This window comes from Neomonachus schauinslandi, chromosome 1 (genome assembly GCF_002201575.2).
Source record: "Neomonachus schauinslandi chromosome 1, ASM220157v2, whole genome shotgun sequence".
NCBI lineage: Eukaryota > Metazoa > Chordata > Mammalia > Carnivora > Phocidae > Neomonachus > Neomonachus schauinslandi.
Window position 1 is genome coordinate 94,974,136 of NC_058403.1, and position 15,497 is coordinate 94,989,632.

The window sequence follows — 15,497 nt, forward strand, 5'->3', positions numbered from 1 at the left end:
GTGATAGGTATTTTGGTCCTCTCTGTATTTTTATTTGCAATATTTTGTCTATAAGTATTTCACAATAGTAAGTCATAACAAAAAGGCACATGAGAGTTAAGTAGCCATTGAGGCAGAGTATTAAGGGTTAGGGTGGTCTTGAAAGTGTTGGGCCAGGTGTCAGCAGATGATACCCGAGAGCTGTAGACGTGCAGGGGCGTTGGTTGGCTGTTGGTGATATGGCAGATGGTGGGGGTCGTTAAGATAACAGACAGAGAAACGTCCTCACAAAGGAAATATAAAGCATGTTTTCTTGCATCTCCTCTATATTCCTTTCTTTGAAACAAAGTGCATTTAGAGCAAAATTTTAACAAATTATATGTAGAAGTAGTAAATCAGAACCGTGGAAAATAGGAGGACACATGTATGCGAGTTCTGCGTACTGAGATAATTTAAGCCTCATAACCTGGTCTGAACTTCCTGGTAGCCACGACCGAAAGGGAAATGCAGTAAGTTTTGGGGCTCTTATCATCAGAAAGAGAATATACCTATCCTGTGCGTGGGGCAAGGCAGGGAGAAAGACAAGGAGAAAGAAAGAGAAGGGGTGAGAGAGAACTGTATTTCTGGTATCAGTTAATTTTTGGAAGAAATTTCTCAGAGGCCTTAAACAATAGGGTGTGACAGTGCCTTTGACACTTTACTGAGCAGTTTCTACGTCAGCACTTTTGTTTGATTATGATCCTTTGGTAAAAGCTTCGGATAGTGAGTTAAAGCACATGGTGACAGATGCAGGTCAGTAGTGACAACTCAGACATATAACCCAGGTAGTCTCGGGTTAAGTTTAATGTGATACCAGGAGGGAATTTAGAATTCCTGGGAGATAAACTGGTAACGTAGAAGCTTAGATAATTATTCTTTTCATTTCTGTTCTAATAATAGCTGACACTCAGCACATGTTCACCATGTGCTAGTACCAGGTGAAACTTTTCATGCAATTATTTTATTTAATTCTCATAACAACCTGTAAACAAGGCATTGTGTTTAGCCTAATTTAACAAAGGAAGAAACTGAGCCTTCATAAAGTTAAATAACTTACTCAAGGCAATACAGTTAAGGCACAGAAGCAACTGCCATTAAGTTTATGACCTCAAACTCCTTTAGAAGCTAGCAGTTTGGGTATTTGTGTGTGTGTGTATGCATGCGTGCATGTGTGTATGCATATGTGTGTGTGCGTGCGTACATGTGTGTATGCCTATGTGTGTGCGTGTGTGTATGTGTGTGAATGTGTGCGTGCAGGTGTGTATGTGTATACGTGTATGTATGCATGCGTGCATGTGTTTGCGCGTGCGTGTATGTGTATGCGTGCGTGCATGTGTGTATGCGTATGTGTGTGCGTTGTGTGTGAATGTGTGCGTGCAGGTGTGTATGTGTATGTGTGTACGTGTATGTATGCATGCGTGCATGTGTGCGCGTGCATGTGTGTATGTGTGTGTGAACGCGTGCGTGCATGTGTGCGCGCGTATGCGTGTATGTGTGTGCACGTATGTGTGCGTGTGTATGCATGCGTGCATGTGTGTATGCGTATGTGTGCGTTTGCGTGTATGTGTGCATGCATATGTGTATGCGTATGTGTGTGCGCGTGCGTGCATGTGTGTATGCGTGTGTGTGTGTGTGTGTGTGTGTGTGTGTGTGTTTACTGAAGCCCTCTCCAGCCAACAACGCACTGACAGTCTCCTTGGATCTCCAGTGGTGTCCTATTTTGACCTTTGCATCAGAACCTTTCCCACCTTGTTCTTGACCTCTCCCTGACACCTAGTCAGCCATCCAGAGCTCAGGGGTGAGGCAGGGATGATAAAGGTGTAAAAGTGGACAGAAAATAGGGTGAGAGATGGGGGCGGGCACTTTTTTTCAGTGCTGAGTGCCACGTCGGAGAGCTAAGGTTTTGTCTGAGGAGGGTGGCTGCCACCCAGGGATAATTTGCCTGGCACACTGTAGACCCAGACCTGCTGTGTCAGCATCATTATTAACAGCCTCCCCTTTCACTTTCAAAGGTATCTCCCATTGAAAAATGAATTATATTGTCACCTGCCACCATTCAACTTCTGCTGACTCTTGTCACATGAGAATTGGCCTCATGTTGCCAGATCTTAGTAGACCCAGATCCTTGATTTTTAAATGGTGCCAACTATTCATATGTGGAACACTCTGCATAGGCCAACACTGCAGGGGCCAGGAGAAAAAAAAAGAAAAGAAAAAAAGTGTGAGCTGGATTCAGCCCCGGGGCTGCCAGTTTATAACATCTAATGGCCAGATGCAGCGAAAGTAAGAAATTCACCCAGTGGGTAGGAGAGGTGGGCCTGGAATCTTTAAGTCACCGAGGCTGTTCCCTGAACAGTAGGCTTAAAGATTGGAGAGATTAGAGGGCTTCACTGAGACAGCTACAGCCTCACATTGTAGGCCTGGGGAAACTGCCCTATCGCTATTGGAAGGGGGAATTTGTATCAGGCAAGAACTCAGTACCAGGGGAAAGAAAATATACTTAGAATTTTTAAGCAGGTAAGTGGGGTTTCTCTCTGTCTCTTCTTTTATTTCTTGAGTTGTCCTTGCAATTGAAATACCTTTTGGGGTCCATGGAAATTATTCATGCCATGAGAAATAGGGTTTGTACTAATTTTGATAACTTTAATTTGTGGAGAGACTCAAATCTTATACCATCCCTGCCTGTTACATTTTATTCCTGAGGACTTGCTTACTACAGAAATACTTCATTTTTAACTCCTGAGTAATTAGAAATCCTTAACTTCCACACTGTGTAGCTTCCTTAAAAGTATTTAAACTACCGAACCAGATTGTATTGGAATGGCAAGCTGAATCCATGTCACATCCCAAAATGATAGAATTTTTGTTGATTTGGCATACTATGTCAAAATTCAAAACAAATCCTAAAAATAGTTATGTGAAGTTGTAGATATGACAATAATGGAATCAAAAGCCAGAAAAATCTCAAGGCTTTATGCATAATTTTCTTTCTCCACAAATAGAAACTGTGTACAATTTGAGAGAAGAGAATAGACAGCTAAGGAAGGCACACCAGGACATGCATACACAGCTTCAAGACGTCAAGGTAAAACAAACCCGGGCATTTGACTGCTTAGTATTGGCCTGCTTTACTTTGTAGAATAGCTTTACAAGTCATTCCCTAATTGACCTGCATTCAAATCCACATTGTTATTTTGGACTTTGCATAAACTGGATTGTGCTCACTACTTCTACCGCATCTGCATTGTAAGCTAAAAGATGGTCTGAAAATCCAAACATTTTCATTAGTACCGAAATGATTCTTTGGCTAGATGGTTGCATTTTAATAAGCTTTTTATTTATAGAGGTTTATTAATAATGAAGTATTTGTTTCTTTGGTTTTGATTTCATTGTAAGGGATTGTGATATTTAGGTAGCACGTTTTAGATTTCAGAATACTATCTTATTATCTATCGTCTTCTCTCTACAATGATTTTTAAACTCAGCAAGTGCTACAAGAACAGCAAACAAACAGGCAAGCAAGCTACGTTTGGGTGCTCATAGCACTATCAGCCGAAGAAGAATCTGTCTTAGAATGTTAAATCTCAACATGTAAAATTCTTTTTTGTGTAGCAACAGCATAAGAATTTACTCTCCGAGCATGAACAACTTGTAGTGACTTTGGAAGACCACAAGAGTGCGCTAGCTGCTGCACAGGTTAGAAGGGTAGCAGCCTCTATGGGTTCTCCTTACAATCTGCTTAACATTTCCCAATTCCTTTATGCATGTAGTCTCTTACAAGCCAATCTTCAGTGAGTTCTTAGGACAGAGCTCTCCTGATCCTGAGGCTCATGCATGCTTTCAAAATTCAATCAAGAGAATATTAAATAAGCCTTTGATTATTTTTTTGCACTGGTAGTGTGGTTGGTACCTATGACTATTTCTACCCTCCACCAGCCCCTACATGCAATGGTCAAATGCTTGTTTAAACCACAGAAATTATCCCATATATATGGTCTTCCGCCACTCTCTGACCTGTGGTAACTCTTCTTATAGGATCTATAGGATTTTATGGTGCTAGCTACCAAATAAGTTATTGTCAGACTTTTTCTTCCATCCCTCCCTCCCTTGCTTCCGTAACCCAGCCTACACACACTCCTTTTAGGACTAGCCTTATGTGTTCTTGGCCAAATTACAGAAAATAAGAGATCTCATGTCAATGGAGAAGGAAAAACAAGATTCGTAAGTTCCGTTTTTCAAAGCCTAGAACAGTCCCTGGCACAAAGTAAGCCCTCAGTGGTTATTTACTGAATGTACAAACGAACGAATACAAGTGTTGGAGAGCCTTTTAAAGAATACCATACTGTGTTTTACAGCTTTCTAGGAGAAGCAAACAAACAGGAATGGCTAGCTTAGTCACTAGGTTTGTACTTCTCTTCAGTTGGAAGAATTAAGAGGAAAACCAGCTATCTGTCTTTACCAGGAGACCATTTTTTTTTGTATTATATTTTGTCTTTATAAAATTAGGAAAAGTATAACATGCTGGGCCTTGACACATCTCATTGGCTGTAGCATCTGTATCTGTGGGACTCCTTTTCAAGGTAGTCATTGATTATCCCCCTTTGAAACTGTGCCTGTGTGGTAATTTTTTACAGGTGTACAGATTAAATTGACTTTAGGAGATTATTTCATTCAAAACCCTCTTTATAAAATTTTTACCAAATACTATTTTATTTGAGGCTGCTTTTCATGCTGAAAAATGTGACAAACCAATTTGAATATTCTGTGTGCTATGATGGCCACAAATATTAGACTAAGCAGCAATTTGAAAATCCAGAGAAATGTAAATTAAAATAATGCATTTAATGACCAAGACTGAATTTTGTAGTAAGCACACCGGCAGTATTATGGACAAGATTTTGTAATGGAAAAAAATATTTTTATGTAACTTATGTATAGTATTCTATTTCTTTAAAAATATATTCTGCTCCTTTGAGAAGGGGCTCAAGTTGTCCTGCCCACCAACCACCCCCTTTAAATCATTATGCCAGAACTAGGTGTAGTACTTAGAGTCCCACCTCAGATCCCCATATTAATACTGCTTCAAGCATCTACATTTCTTATGTAAATCATCTTATGAGACTGAGACTTGACATCCTGATTTTTTCTTAAAGATTTATTTATTTATTTGAGAGCATGCATGGTAGGAGGGGCAGAGGGAGAGAGAGAATCTTGAGCAGACTCTGAGCTGAGCATGGAGCCTGACACGGGGCACGATCTCACGACCCTGAGATCATAACCTGAGCCGAATCCAAAAGTTGGACGCTCAACCGACTGAGCCACCCAGGTGCCCCAACAACCCAATTTTTAAATGTAGTTGAGTGGGGGGACAGCAAGAACAGAATAGAGGGACGTGTGGGTGGCTCAGACAGTTAAGCGTCTGCCTTCAGCTCAGGTCTTGATCCCAGGGTCCTGGGATTGAGTCCCACATCGGAACCCTGGCTCAGCAGGGAGCCTGCTTCTCCCTCTCCCTCTGCCGCTCCCCCTGCTTGTGCCCCCTCTTTCTCTCTCTGACAAATAAATAAATAAAATCTTAAAAAAAAAAAAACAAAAAACAGAATTTTGAGTTTACAGTGTGTCAAGGATCATGATAAGAACTTTTTATACAGGACTTTAATGTTCACAGTCAACTGAGTTATATAACATTGTGTCCTTTTTATTTTTTTTAATTTATTTTTTTTTAACATTGTGTCCTTTTTATAACTAAATAAAAGGAGGTCAAAGGGAAATAAAACAGCTGGCCCAAGATCAGCGACCAGACTGAGCTTAGAGTTTAGGTGCTCTTGACATCATGGTCATGTGTAACTCTTAAACTGTTGTTTTTGGAGACTATCCTGCATCACAGTTACCTGGCCTTGCCCCAGACCTACTGAATCATAATTTCTAGGGTGAGGGGCCAAGGAGATTGCACTTTTAACATGATCCTTTCGTGGTTCTCAATTCACACTAATATTTGAGAACTGAGCATAACTGCTTTCAAATATAATATCTCTAGGAGGAGGAGAAAAAAGAAATATTTATTAAAAGTATCACTATGTGGATGTCTTTTTTAAAAATTTTCTTTGGGGACGCCTGGGTGGCTCAGTCGGTTAAGTGTCTGCCTTCGGCTCAGGTCATGATCTCAGGGTCCTGAGATCTAGTCCCGCATTGGGCTCCCTGCTCAGTGGGGAGTCTGCTTCTCCCTCTGCCTTCTGCTCCCCCTGCTTGTACTCTTTCTGACAAATAAATAAAATCTTAAAAAATAAAAAAATAAAAATTTTCTTTGACCTCCAAAGTTGGTTTGCAAATGTTTTGATAGATTTCTGGGATAAGGGCCACTATTAGCCATATGGCATACCTTTGTACAAATTACAAGGATGCACTCCTCTGAGATAGATTTAGCAAGAAAACTTCTTCACCTTTGTGTGAACTGGAAAAAAATAAAAAGGCCCCCCTTCGTTGGGGTGGAAGAGCACTCTGCCAGGGTGCACGGCTAGGGCAGTGCGGGTGCCAGCTGGGTTCCAGCCTCCACTCACCCGCTCTGCTGTGCCCACTGGCTGGAAACTTGTCCAGAATGGATTTCTGTGTTTCTTGGATGTGTTTATGTAGGTGTGTGTTTATACACACAGCATTTCTGTTTTAGGATAACAGTGTTGGTGCATATGATGAGCTAAGTATGAGCAGTGTCTATTGATTTTCTTAGTGAAGGTATTTGATTTTTTTTCTGTCTTTCTAGCTCCTTGTATTAAAAATATCGTGCATGCACACACACATACACACCACCACCACATATACACAGATACACCTGGATGAGTGTACTGTAGTTTAATACTTACATTAGCGCCTTTATCACCTTACAAGAAAGGAGGTTCACAATTGAGGAATAAAAATCTAGGCTCATTTCATGCCTATGCTATTGCTTTCCTGAATCTTCAGAGCACAATACCAAAAGCATTCTGGAAAGTTAGGGACCCTATTTGAGCACAGGTTGATGGCGGGGGGGGGGTATGGGGGGTAGGTGGCCTGAGTGATTTTATAAATAAATAACTAAATATATATATACTTAGTTACTTATTTTGAACTTATGATTCCTTTTCACTGAAAAACGTTACTCAGACCATATTGGTAAAAGATATCTGCACTTGTATTTATATAATTGTGTGAATTTTTTTTTTTTTTTTTTTTTTAAAGATTTTATTTATTTATTTGAGAGAGAATGAGAGAGAGCACATGAGAGGGGGGAGGGTCAGAGGGAGAAGCAGACTCCCTGCCGAGCAGGGAGCCCGATGCGGGACTCGATCCCGGGACTCCAGGATCATGACCTGAGCCGAAGGCAGTCGCTTAACCAACTGAGCCACCCAGGCGCCCTAATTGTGTGAATTTTTAAACAGATTTTTTAATGCTATAAAACTGATTGCAAACTGTGTTTTAATAATGATATTTATACCAGAAAGTTATTTATAAAAATTCTGACTGTTTAACATAGCATGAAAAGCTAACATCTGTCTTAGATTTTTTTTTTTCTCCGTTCCCTTTATATCTAATTCTCATTTGCATGTGCTTAAAAATGGTTAAGCATGTCCAAGTAAGAATAGCTAATGCATGGAAATAATCTGCATATTTTTCCTAACTTGTACTTAGGTATAATATTTTAGTCTAGTCTTCCAGTGAACCCTAGTGTCCATCCATGAACGATATCTCTTTCCCTCCTCAAATTGTACAATTTGTATCCAATTGTGCAATTTATACACAGACACAGGTTGCAGAATATAAACAATTGAAAGATACTCTGAATAGGATTCCAAGCCTTCGAAAGCCAGAGAAAGCAGAGCAGCAGAATGTTACCCAGGGGACACATTCTCCACGAGGTGACAACACAGCGAGGGAGGACGCAGCCGGAGAGCCGGAGGTAAGAGGCGTGAACTGGTATTCTGTGATAGGGTCACTTTCCCCGTCAAGCTGTTATCAGGTGAACTGCTCTAAATATTGCCAACTCTGCCTCCAGAACAGTGGTTCTCAAATTTTAGCATATATCAGAATCCGCAGCAGAGCTGTTAGAACGCAGATAGTTGGGCCCTAGGCCAGAATTTCCAGTTCAGTTATTTTGGGATGAGGCCTGAAGATTTGCATTTCTAACTGATTCAGCTGGTCTGGGGAGGATGCTCAGAGAACTACTGCTATAGTATTTTCTGGGAAAGACTTTACTGGCTTTATTTTTTTGGAGGGGGCTGTTGTATCTGAATTTTTAAATTTTCTTTTTGTTCTTGTTGTTTGGCTTTTTGGGGGGTAGAGTGAGAAGTTTAAATGATCATGAGGCTGTTCTATGACAGCCCACTCAAGTATTACAGTTGGTAATATAGTTGAACTTGATGCAGTGCTAGGTCCACACAGAACAAGCCAAAAATTGTATTTAAGAGGTCTTTATAAAACTATCAAAGGTATGAGTGCTAGTCTCTTAATCTACTTTTTTTTTTTTTTTTTTTTTTTTGCATTCCTGCTCTTCATAAAAATTGAGCCTTGCTTAAGAGTGTCTCCTAAGTGGGACATCAAAAGTAGGGTCACCCTTATCCTCAAGTCTAACATAGTTGTTTTAATCACATGCATAATACAAATGGCAAATATGGGTGTCTTTCTCCCTGAAAAAGTTGTTTTTAACAGTGAATGTTTGAGAGTGTGTGTCCTGCATGACCATCTTACGGGAGTAATTAAGTTGCTGTGAGTAGACTTGATCGAAGTCTTTAGTCTTGCAGAGCATTCCTTCACAGACAGAACCTTCTGTGTCTTCATGGACCCTTCTTTGTTACTATTAAGAAAACATGACCAGATCCCTGGCCTGGGAACTAGTCCTCTTCCCTGTCCTAGTCTAACTACCTGTTTCCTGGATTAATTAATCTTTTAATGACTCAGACCTTTAGTTTTTTCATCTGTGAGGTGGAGATAGTAGTTATCTGCTATAACCTTTCTCACAGGAATTCTGTGGAGATAAATGGCAGGTATTTGAAAGCACTTAAGGCTCTTTAGAGAAATATTTTATATTTCTCTAAGAGCAGTATTATGTCCAACCTGCCAGGTATGTGAGGATGTTGGTAAGACATACATCTCCAGAAGTTGTCCTCAGATGTCTGAGAGAGGACTTTCTTCCTCCATTTATTTATTTACTTATTCATTCATTCATTCATTCATTCTGATTTCTCAGTTATAGTTCTGTCAATTTAAGAAGAGGGCTTCCCATTTATTTCAATTTGGAGGAGCAATCTGACCAAATAAGTTATTTTTCCCAATAAATAAGGTTGGAGGCGGGAAGGAGTGATAAATTTTCGTATGATATTATATCATCTTTTTTTTTTTTCCCCTCTTTTCTAAGTAATGAAGATCACGTGGAAATCTCTGAAATTTTAAATCCAGGAACACCAATTTAAACCAACCAATTTTAGAAGAGGAGTTCTCTGTAAAAAAAGACATTTTTTTATGTTGAATTTTATGTATTAACAATATAAAATATTTACAAAGGATTCCCTCTGATTTATGAAGAAATACTACTCTAATGTGTTAAAAAATATTTTATTGTATGGGGCACCTGGGTGGCTCAGATGGTTGAGCGTCTGCCTTCGGCTCGGGTCATGATCCCAGGGTCCTGGGATCGAACCCCACATCGGGCTCCCTGCTCCTCGGGAAGCCTGCTTCTCCCCCTCCCTCTGCCACTCCCCTTGCTTGTGTTCCCTCTCTCGCTGTGTCTCTCTCTGTCAAATAAATAAATAAAATCTTTAAAATATATATATATATTTTATTGTATCTGGTTTAATGGGCACAAATATTTTTAGCTAACATGGATGCCTATTAGTAATGGCATTCTTTTTTTTAATTAGTCAGTAAAAAATAAACCCAACTCATCTTCAATTTGATCTTGTCCTTCTCTTTCCAAATCATTATATTTTTTAAAAGTTCTATTCTTAATTTAAGTAAGCTCTACACCCCTCCCCCACCCGTGGGGCTCAAACTCACAACCCTGCGATCAAGAGTCGCATGTTCTGGGCGCCTGTGTGGCTCAGTTGTTTAAGCGACTGCCTTCGGCTCAGGACATGATCCTGGGGTCCTGGGACTCTCAGGTCATGATCCTGGAGTCCTGGGATTGAGTCCCCCATTGGGCTCCCTGCTCAGTGGGGAGTCTGCGTCTCTCTCTGTCTCTCCCCCTCTCATGCTCTCTCTCTATCACTGTCTCTCTCAATAAATAAATAAAAATCTTAAAAAAAAAAGATTTTATTAAAAAAAAAAAGAGAGAGCCGCATGTTCTTGCAACTGAGCCAGCCAGGTGTCCCACTTTTCAAATCATTATTGAAAACAAAATTTACATTGAAGAAAATTACATAAACACCTCATCACTTGAAGGTTGAGGGGTTTTTCCTTTTTGTTTTAAGGGAAAACAGGAGTTAGATTGCTTTTGAGGGACGGGTCTGCTGAGATGTGGTCACGTATAGGCTTTACTTTTAAATTACTTACTGTATTCTTCCCGGGATGAAATTGTGCTTATGTTATCTCTATTTTATAGGTGAGATTACAGAGTGAGAAGAGTTAAGTGACTCCATTGCAGCCATACTTTTCAGTCAGGACTCTGTATTTCTAGACTCCAGGATTTTGCTTATGTTGTAACCCCATAGACATGGTAATAAAGAGATTATATCACTGCTTTCAAAATGGAAGAGTGTCATTTCCAGTGATGTGCTTGGCCTAGGTGTCTCGAAATAGTGTTGGGTGGCAGACACATGAAGCAGTTCCTAGAAGAATGGAAGAAACAAAACTTTACCGTCCCACCCGGAAGGAGGCGGAGTTTCAGGCTCCGGCAGAGCTGAAGCCGCATGAAGCTGAAGGCAGAGAGCCCGAGGAGCGGCAGGTGGAAGAGGAGCATAGAAAGGCCCTGGAGGAGGAGGCGATGGAGCAGGTCGGGCAGGCCGAACGTCTGGAAGAGGAGCATGATCCATCACCCGAGGAACAGGATCGGGAATGGAAGGAACGGCGTGAACCTCGAGAAGACGCCACCCTTCTGGGAGGGCACGCGCCCAACGAGGTACAAGGTCATCCGCTTCATGTCCACCAGGGTTATGTTTTGTCGGCTGGGACGGGGAGCGTGGCTTTGTTCTTAAATATTGAAAAAGCCTCCCCATAGATGACAGTCCCTAAAATAAAATCTGAGTGAGTTCGCTAAATGTTATATGCACGTATTTTAGTTTTCTATTGTCATGCTCATAGCATAGCTGCCCAGGTACCTCAGAAAGGTGCCTGGGGGAAGGAGAAGGCTGTTGGTGTGTGTATTTTTTTTGTCAGTAGTTCCAAACAAGGGAGCTCCGTGCTGCCCTCCCTTGAGCAGTAAAAGGAGGGATGAGCGCCTGATGGGGCACTTCCTGGAACGTGCTCAAGTCCCACGGGCATCGTGAGGCCGAGAAAGGTCTCATTTTCTGTGATCAAAAGTCTCCTTCTCCCTGTTCATTTACTATCAAATGATAGGTTGGCTTTTGCACATTCATCTTCAAGGTGGTTATTGTTGTCAAAAGTCTGATCTTATCACTTAAGGATGCCCCACTGGGGGAGAGTATGTATGTTTAACCAGGCTCTGCTCAGGTTCCCCCTACAGAGCACACCCGTCTTACATAAATAAGGTTTTTTCCCTTTAAAAAATCCATTATTATTAGAAATCATACTCATAAAAGAACTTGAAACAACCCTGAACGCAGAAGCTGAGCTGTCTCTTCTTTTGCTGTCTCTAAACGGATACCTAACAATGGGCTACTTAGCCTTTACATAGATGCTGATCACCTTTTATTTATGACTCTGAAGTTGTGTTTGGCCCCAGACTTTCTAAGACTTCAAGCTGGTTGAGGCTTTAGGCTGAGTAGATGTGAAGTCCTCTATCGCACTTCTATATTGTTGCAAACTTAGCATGGAGAAGCCTCTGCCGGTCTAGCTTTCTTCAAAAGTAATCCCCCTTGTGGGTTTGATTTTCCTTACCCCTGCACCTTCTTTCTGTTGGTGAAAATTGCATGTGCTCATGTTGGTTGAGAGAGAGGGTGGCAGAGGAGAGAGCAGCGGGTAGCTCAGTGGGAAGCAGAGTTTAAGAATTCCTGTATCAGTTTTTCCTTTCGTTAGAAGGTATTATGTTTGCCCCCATTCTCTTTTTCTTTGAAGAAAATGGTTCTCTGCCTCTCCACCCTTACCTGAAATTTGGCTTTTTTTGCTTGCTTGCTATGGTTAACCTGAGGCTGGCTGTGCATCCCTAGAATTAATTGGTGTCCCTGCATCTTAAACTCTTCATGGAAAATCCTTAGCCACAGCTTTAGCCCACAAATTGCCCCAACTAATGGGAGGTCACCAAGTGCCCCCTTAGGGCAGAGCCTCTTGAACATAACATTTAATTAAGGCCCCAAACTGATTTTTTTCTGTTGTGCCCTCTTCCACATGAGAGGGAGCACATTGAAAATCTGCCACAATGCCAGGAAATCAGGAAGATCAGTAGCTGAAAGAAGCCAAGGGCGACTAAGGGAGTTGGGAAATAGGAGTTCTGGCTCTGGGTGACCTTGGAGCCAGGGTATAATCACAGTTCACCCGACAGATGGGGATTAAGGAAACAAGCCAGCCCTGCCTCCCGAGTTTGTCGTGAGAATCAGAGGAAGAGAGAACCCAGAGGTCCCGACTACCCTTGCTCAGCACCTGCTCGTTTTCCCTCAGGTATATCCTTCAGCCAAGCCGGTCACCAGGGTCCGGTCGCCGTCTGAGGAGCAGTTGGAAGCGCGGAGAGTGGCCGCCAGGCGGGCGGAGGAGGCCCAGCCGCGGAGGGAGCAGCAGGAGGCTCTGCACCAGCAGAGGCTGCAGGGACACTTGTGGAGTCCGCAGCAGCAGCTTCTCGCCAGAGAGGTGGCCCGGCAGAGGCAGGCCGGCCCACAGGAGGGGCGGCCGCGGCCCCCGGAGCAGCCCCGGTAGCCTCCTCCTGATGGGCGCAGACAGCCCCTCCTCTTGTTCTCTTTGGTTTTATTTATTTATTTATTTATATTTATTTTAAAGATTTTATTTATTTATTTGACAGAGAGAGAGACACAGCAAGAGAGGGAACACAAGCAGGGGGAGGGGGAGAGGGAGAAGCAGGCTTCCCGCAGAGCAGGGAGCCCGATGTGGGGCTCGATCCCAGGACCCTGGGATCATGACCTGAGCCGAAGGCAGACGCCTAACGACTGAGCCACCCAGGCGCCCCGCTCCCCTTGTTCTTACAAGCAGGTGGCAAACAGTTTTGTGTATTTATTACCTGTGAGCTTGGGTGTCTCTTGTGGCTGGGGCAGAACAACAGCTTGAGAATTAAATTTCCAAATATTTAATTTCTAAAATAATCAACATTTTTAACCCCTGATTAAAAATGTTAGGTCTCCCAGCTTAGTTTAGGTCTCAAAATAACTAGCAGATTTTGTGCTAACTTTATTGTACTTTATCACACATGAAAGGTGTTTTATCTCTTTCAAAGTATCCTTTGAAATTGTATCTGGAATCTTTATGAAACCTAATAGCACAAGGTTGAAAAAAAATTTATGACTTTTTAAAAAACGTTGAAAAATTTGTTTATCGCTACCTTTAAATATAAATTACTTATGGCCAGTTGTGCCACTTAATCTGTCGCTGAATTGATAACGTTTGTGTCCCTTACAGGCAGCAAGCTCATTATGATGCTATGGATCATGATATCGTTCAGGGAGCCGAGGACCAGGGCATCCAAGAAGAGGAAGGAGGTGGTGAGGCTTCTTAGATGATGAATATGTTAATAAGATTACTTGGTAACATGTAATATCAACTCAGAGTAGTGCGCACGTCTGAGTACACACAAAGGAGATCTGTGTACTGTGTGTCTTTTGTTGTTGTTGCTGTTGTGTTTTTAGTATTCCTCCCAACCAGTGCACATTGGTGGCCCAGACAGCTCGAGATCATCTATTTCCTTTCTAATGTTTTTCCCGTCGTTTAAGCTTTTTTGTATACTTTTTGTATACTGAATTGTTACTTCTGACACATTATCATAGGGCTGTTATACTCTGGGAAATGGCTCCATTTTCACCTTACTTTGGAAGCCTTTGGATCATTGCCTTTAAAAGTTTTTCAAATTAAGGCAATAGTAGCTTTCACTTGTGGTGAGCATTTCCTATGTAATTTATCAAATATCACTTACTGTATAATAGAACTAGAGAGTAACAGTCTCTCTGGCAAATCTAACACTCAGATATGTATCCTTTTTTTAAAGAGCCTAAAAGAAGATGATTACCCAAACTCCCTCTATAGCCTGTTCTGATATTTTATAGCCCTTCTAGTCAAGAAATTGTTTTCCTTATGTCCCCCTGTACAGCACTTTAAGGTTTTTTGTTCCATTATCAGTAAGACGAGAGAACAGTTTGTTCTCTTATTTATTTAATGAATCCCTTGGTACACTTGAACCTGATGGTAAGTTACCTTGCATCCTTATTTTCTTTTTCTTTTTTTTTTTTTTAATTTTATTATGTTATATTAGTCACCATACAATACATCATTGGTTTTTGATGTGGTGATCCATGATCCATTGTTTTCGTATAACACCCAGTGCTCCATGCAGTACGTGCCCTCCTCAATACCCATCACTAGGATAACCAGTCCCCCCTCCCCCCTCCCCTCTAAACACTGTTTGTTTCTCAGAGTCCATAGTCTCTCATGGTTCATCTCTCCCTCCAATTCCCCCTGCCCATTTTCCCCTTCCTTCTCCTAATGTCCTCCATGTTATTCCTTATGTTCCACAAATAAGTGAAACCATGTGATAATTGACTTTCTTTGCCTGACTTATTTCACTTAGCATAATCTCCTCCAGTCCCATCCATGTTGATGTAAAAGTTGGGTATTCATCCTTTCTGATGGCTGAGTAATATTCCATTGTATATATGGACCACATCTTTATCCATTCATCTGTTGAAGGGCATCTCGGCTCTTTCCACAGTTTGGCTATTGTGGACATTGCTGCTATGAACATTGGGGTGCATATGGCCCTTCTTTTCACTATATCTGTGTCTTTGGGGTAAAAACCCAGGAGTGTAATTGCTGGGTCATAGGGTAGCTCTATTTTTAAATTTTTGAGCAACCTCCACAGTTTTCCAAAGTGGCTGTACCAACTTGCATGCCCACCAACAGTGTAAGAGGGTTCCCCTTTCTCCACAACCTCTCCAACATTTGTTGTTTCTTTCCTTGTCCATTTTTGCCATTCTTACTGGTGTTAGGTGGTATCTCAGTGTGGTTTTGATTTGGATTTCCCTGATGGCTAATGATGATGAACATTTTTTCATGTGTCTGTTAGCCATTTGTATGTCTTCTTCAGAGAAGTGTCTTTTCATATCTTCTGCCCACTTTTTGACTTGATTATTTGTTTTTTGGGTAATGAGTTTGAGAAGTTCTTTATAGATCTTGGATTCCAGCCC

The 15,497-nt window shown here is 41.5% G+C and overlaps 1 protein-coding gene across 5 annotated transcripts in view; it reads left to right on the plus strand.

Moving 5' to 3' along the window:
* Positions 1 to 15,497, plus strand: part of GOLIM4 (golgi integral membrane protein 4) — an 84,786-nt gene that overhangs the window by 51,023 nt on the left and 18,266 nt on the right. For 2 of the 5 annotated variants that reach the window (XM_021702600.1, XM_021702604.1), the window contains exons 6-11: positions 3,021 to 3,103; positions 3,631 to 3,714; positions 7,790 to 7,945; positions 10,766 to 11,098; positions 12,754 to 13,001; positions 13,720 to 13,802. In XM_021702600.1, the coding sequence (XP_021558275.1) occupies positions 3,021 to 3,103; positions 3,631 to 3,714; positions 7,790 to 7,945; positions 10,766 to 11,098; positions 12,754 to 13,001; positions 13,720 to 13,802 (987 nt within the window). The remainder of the gene's footprint in view (positions 1 to 3,020; positions 3,104 to 3,630; positions 3,715 to 7,789; positions 7,946 to 10,765; positions 11,099 to 12,753; positions 13,002 to 13,719; positions 13,803 to 15,497) is intronic. The other 3 variants (XM_021702601.1, XM_021702602.1, XM_021702603.1) reach the window with 3 other exon arrangements.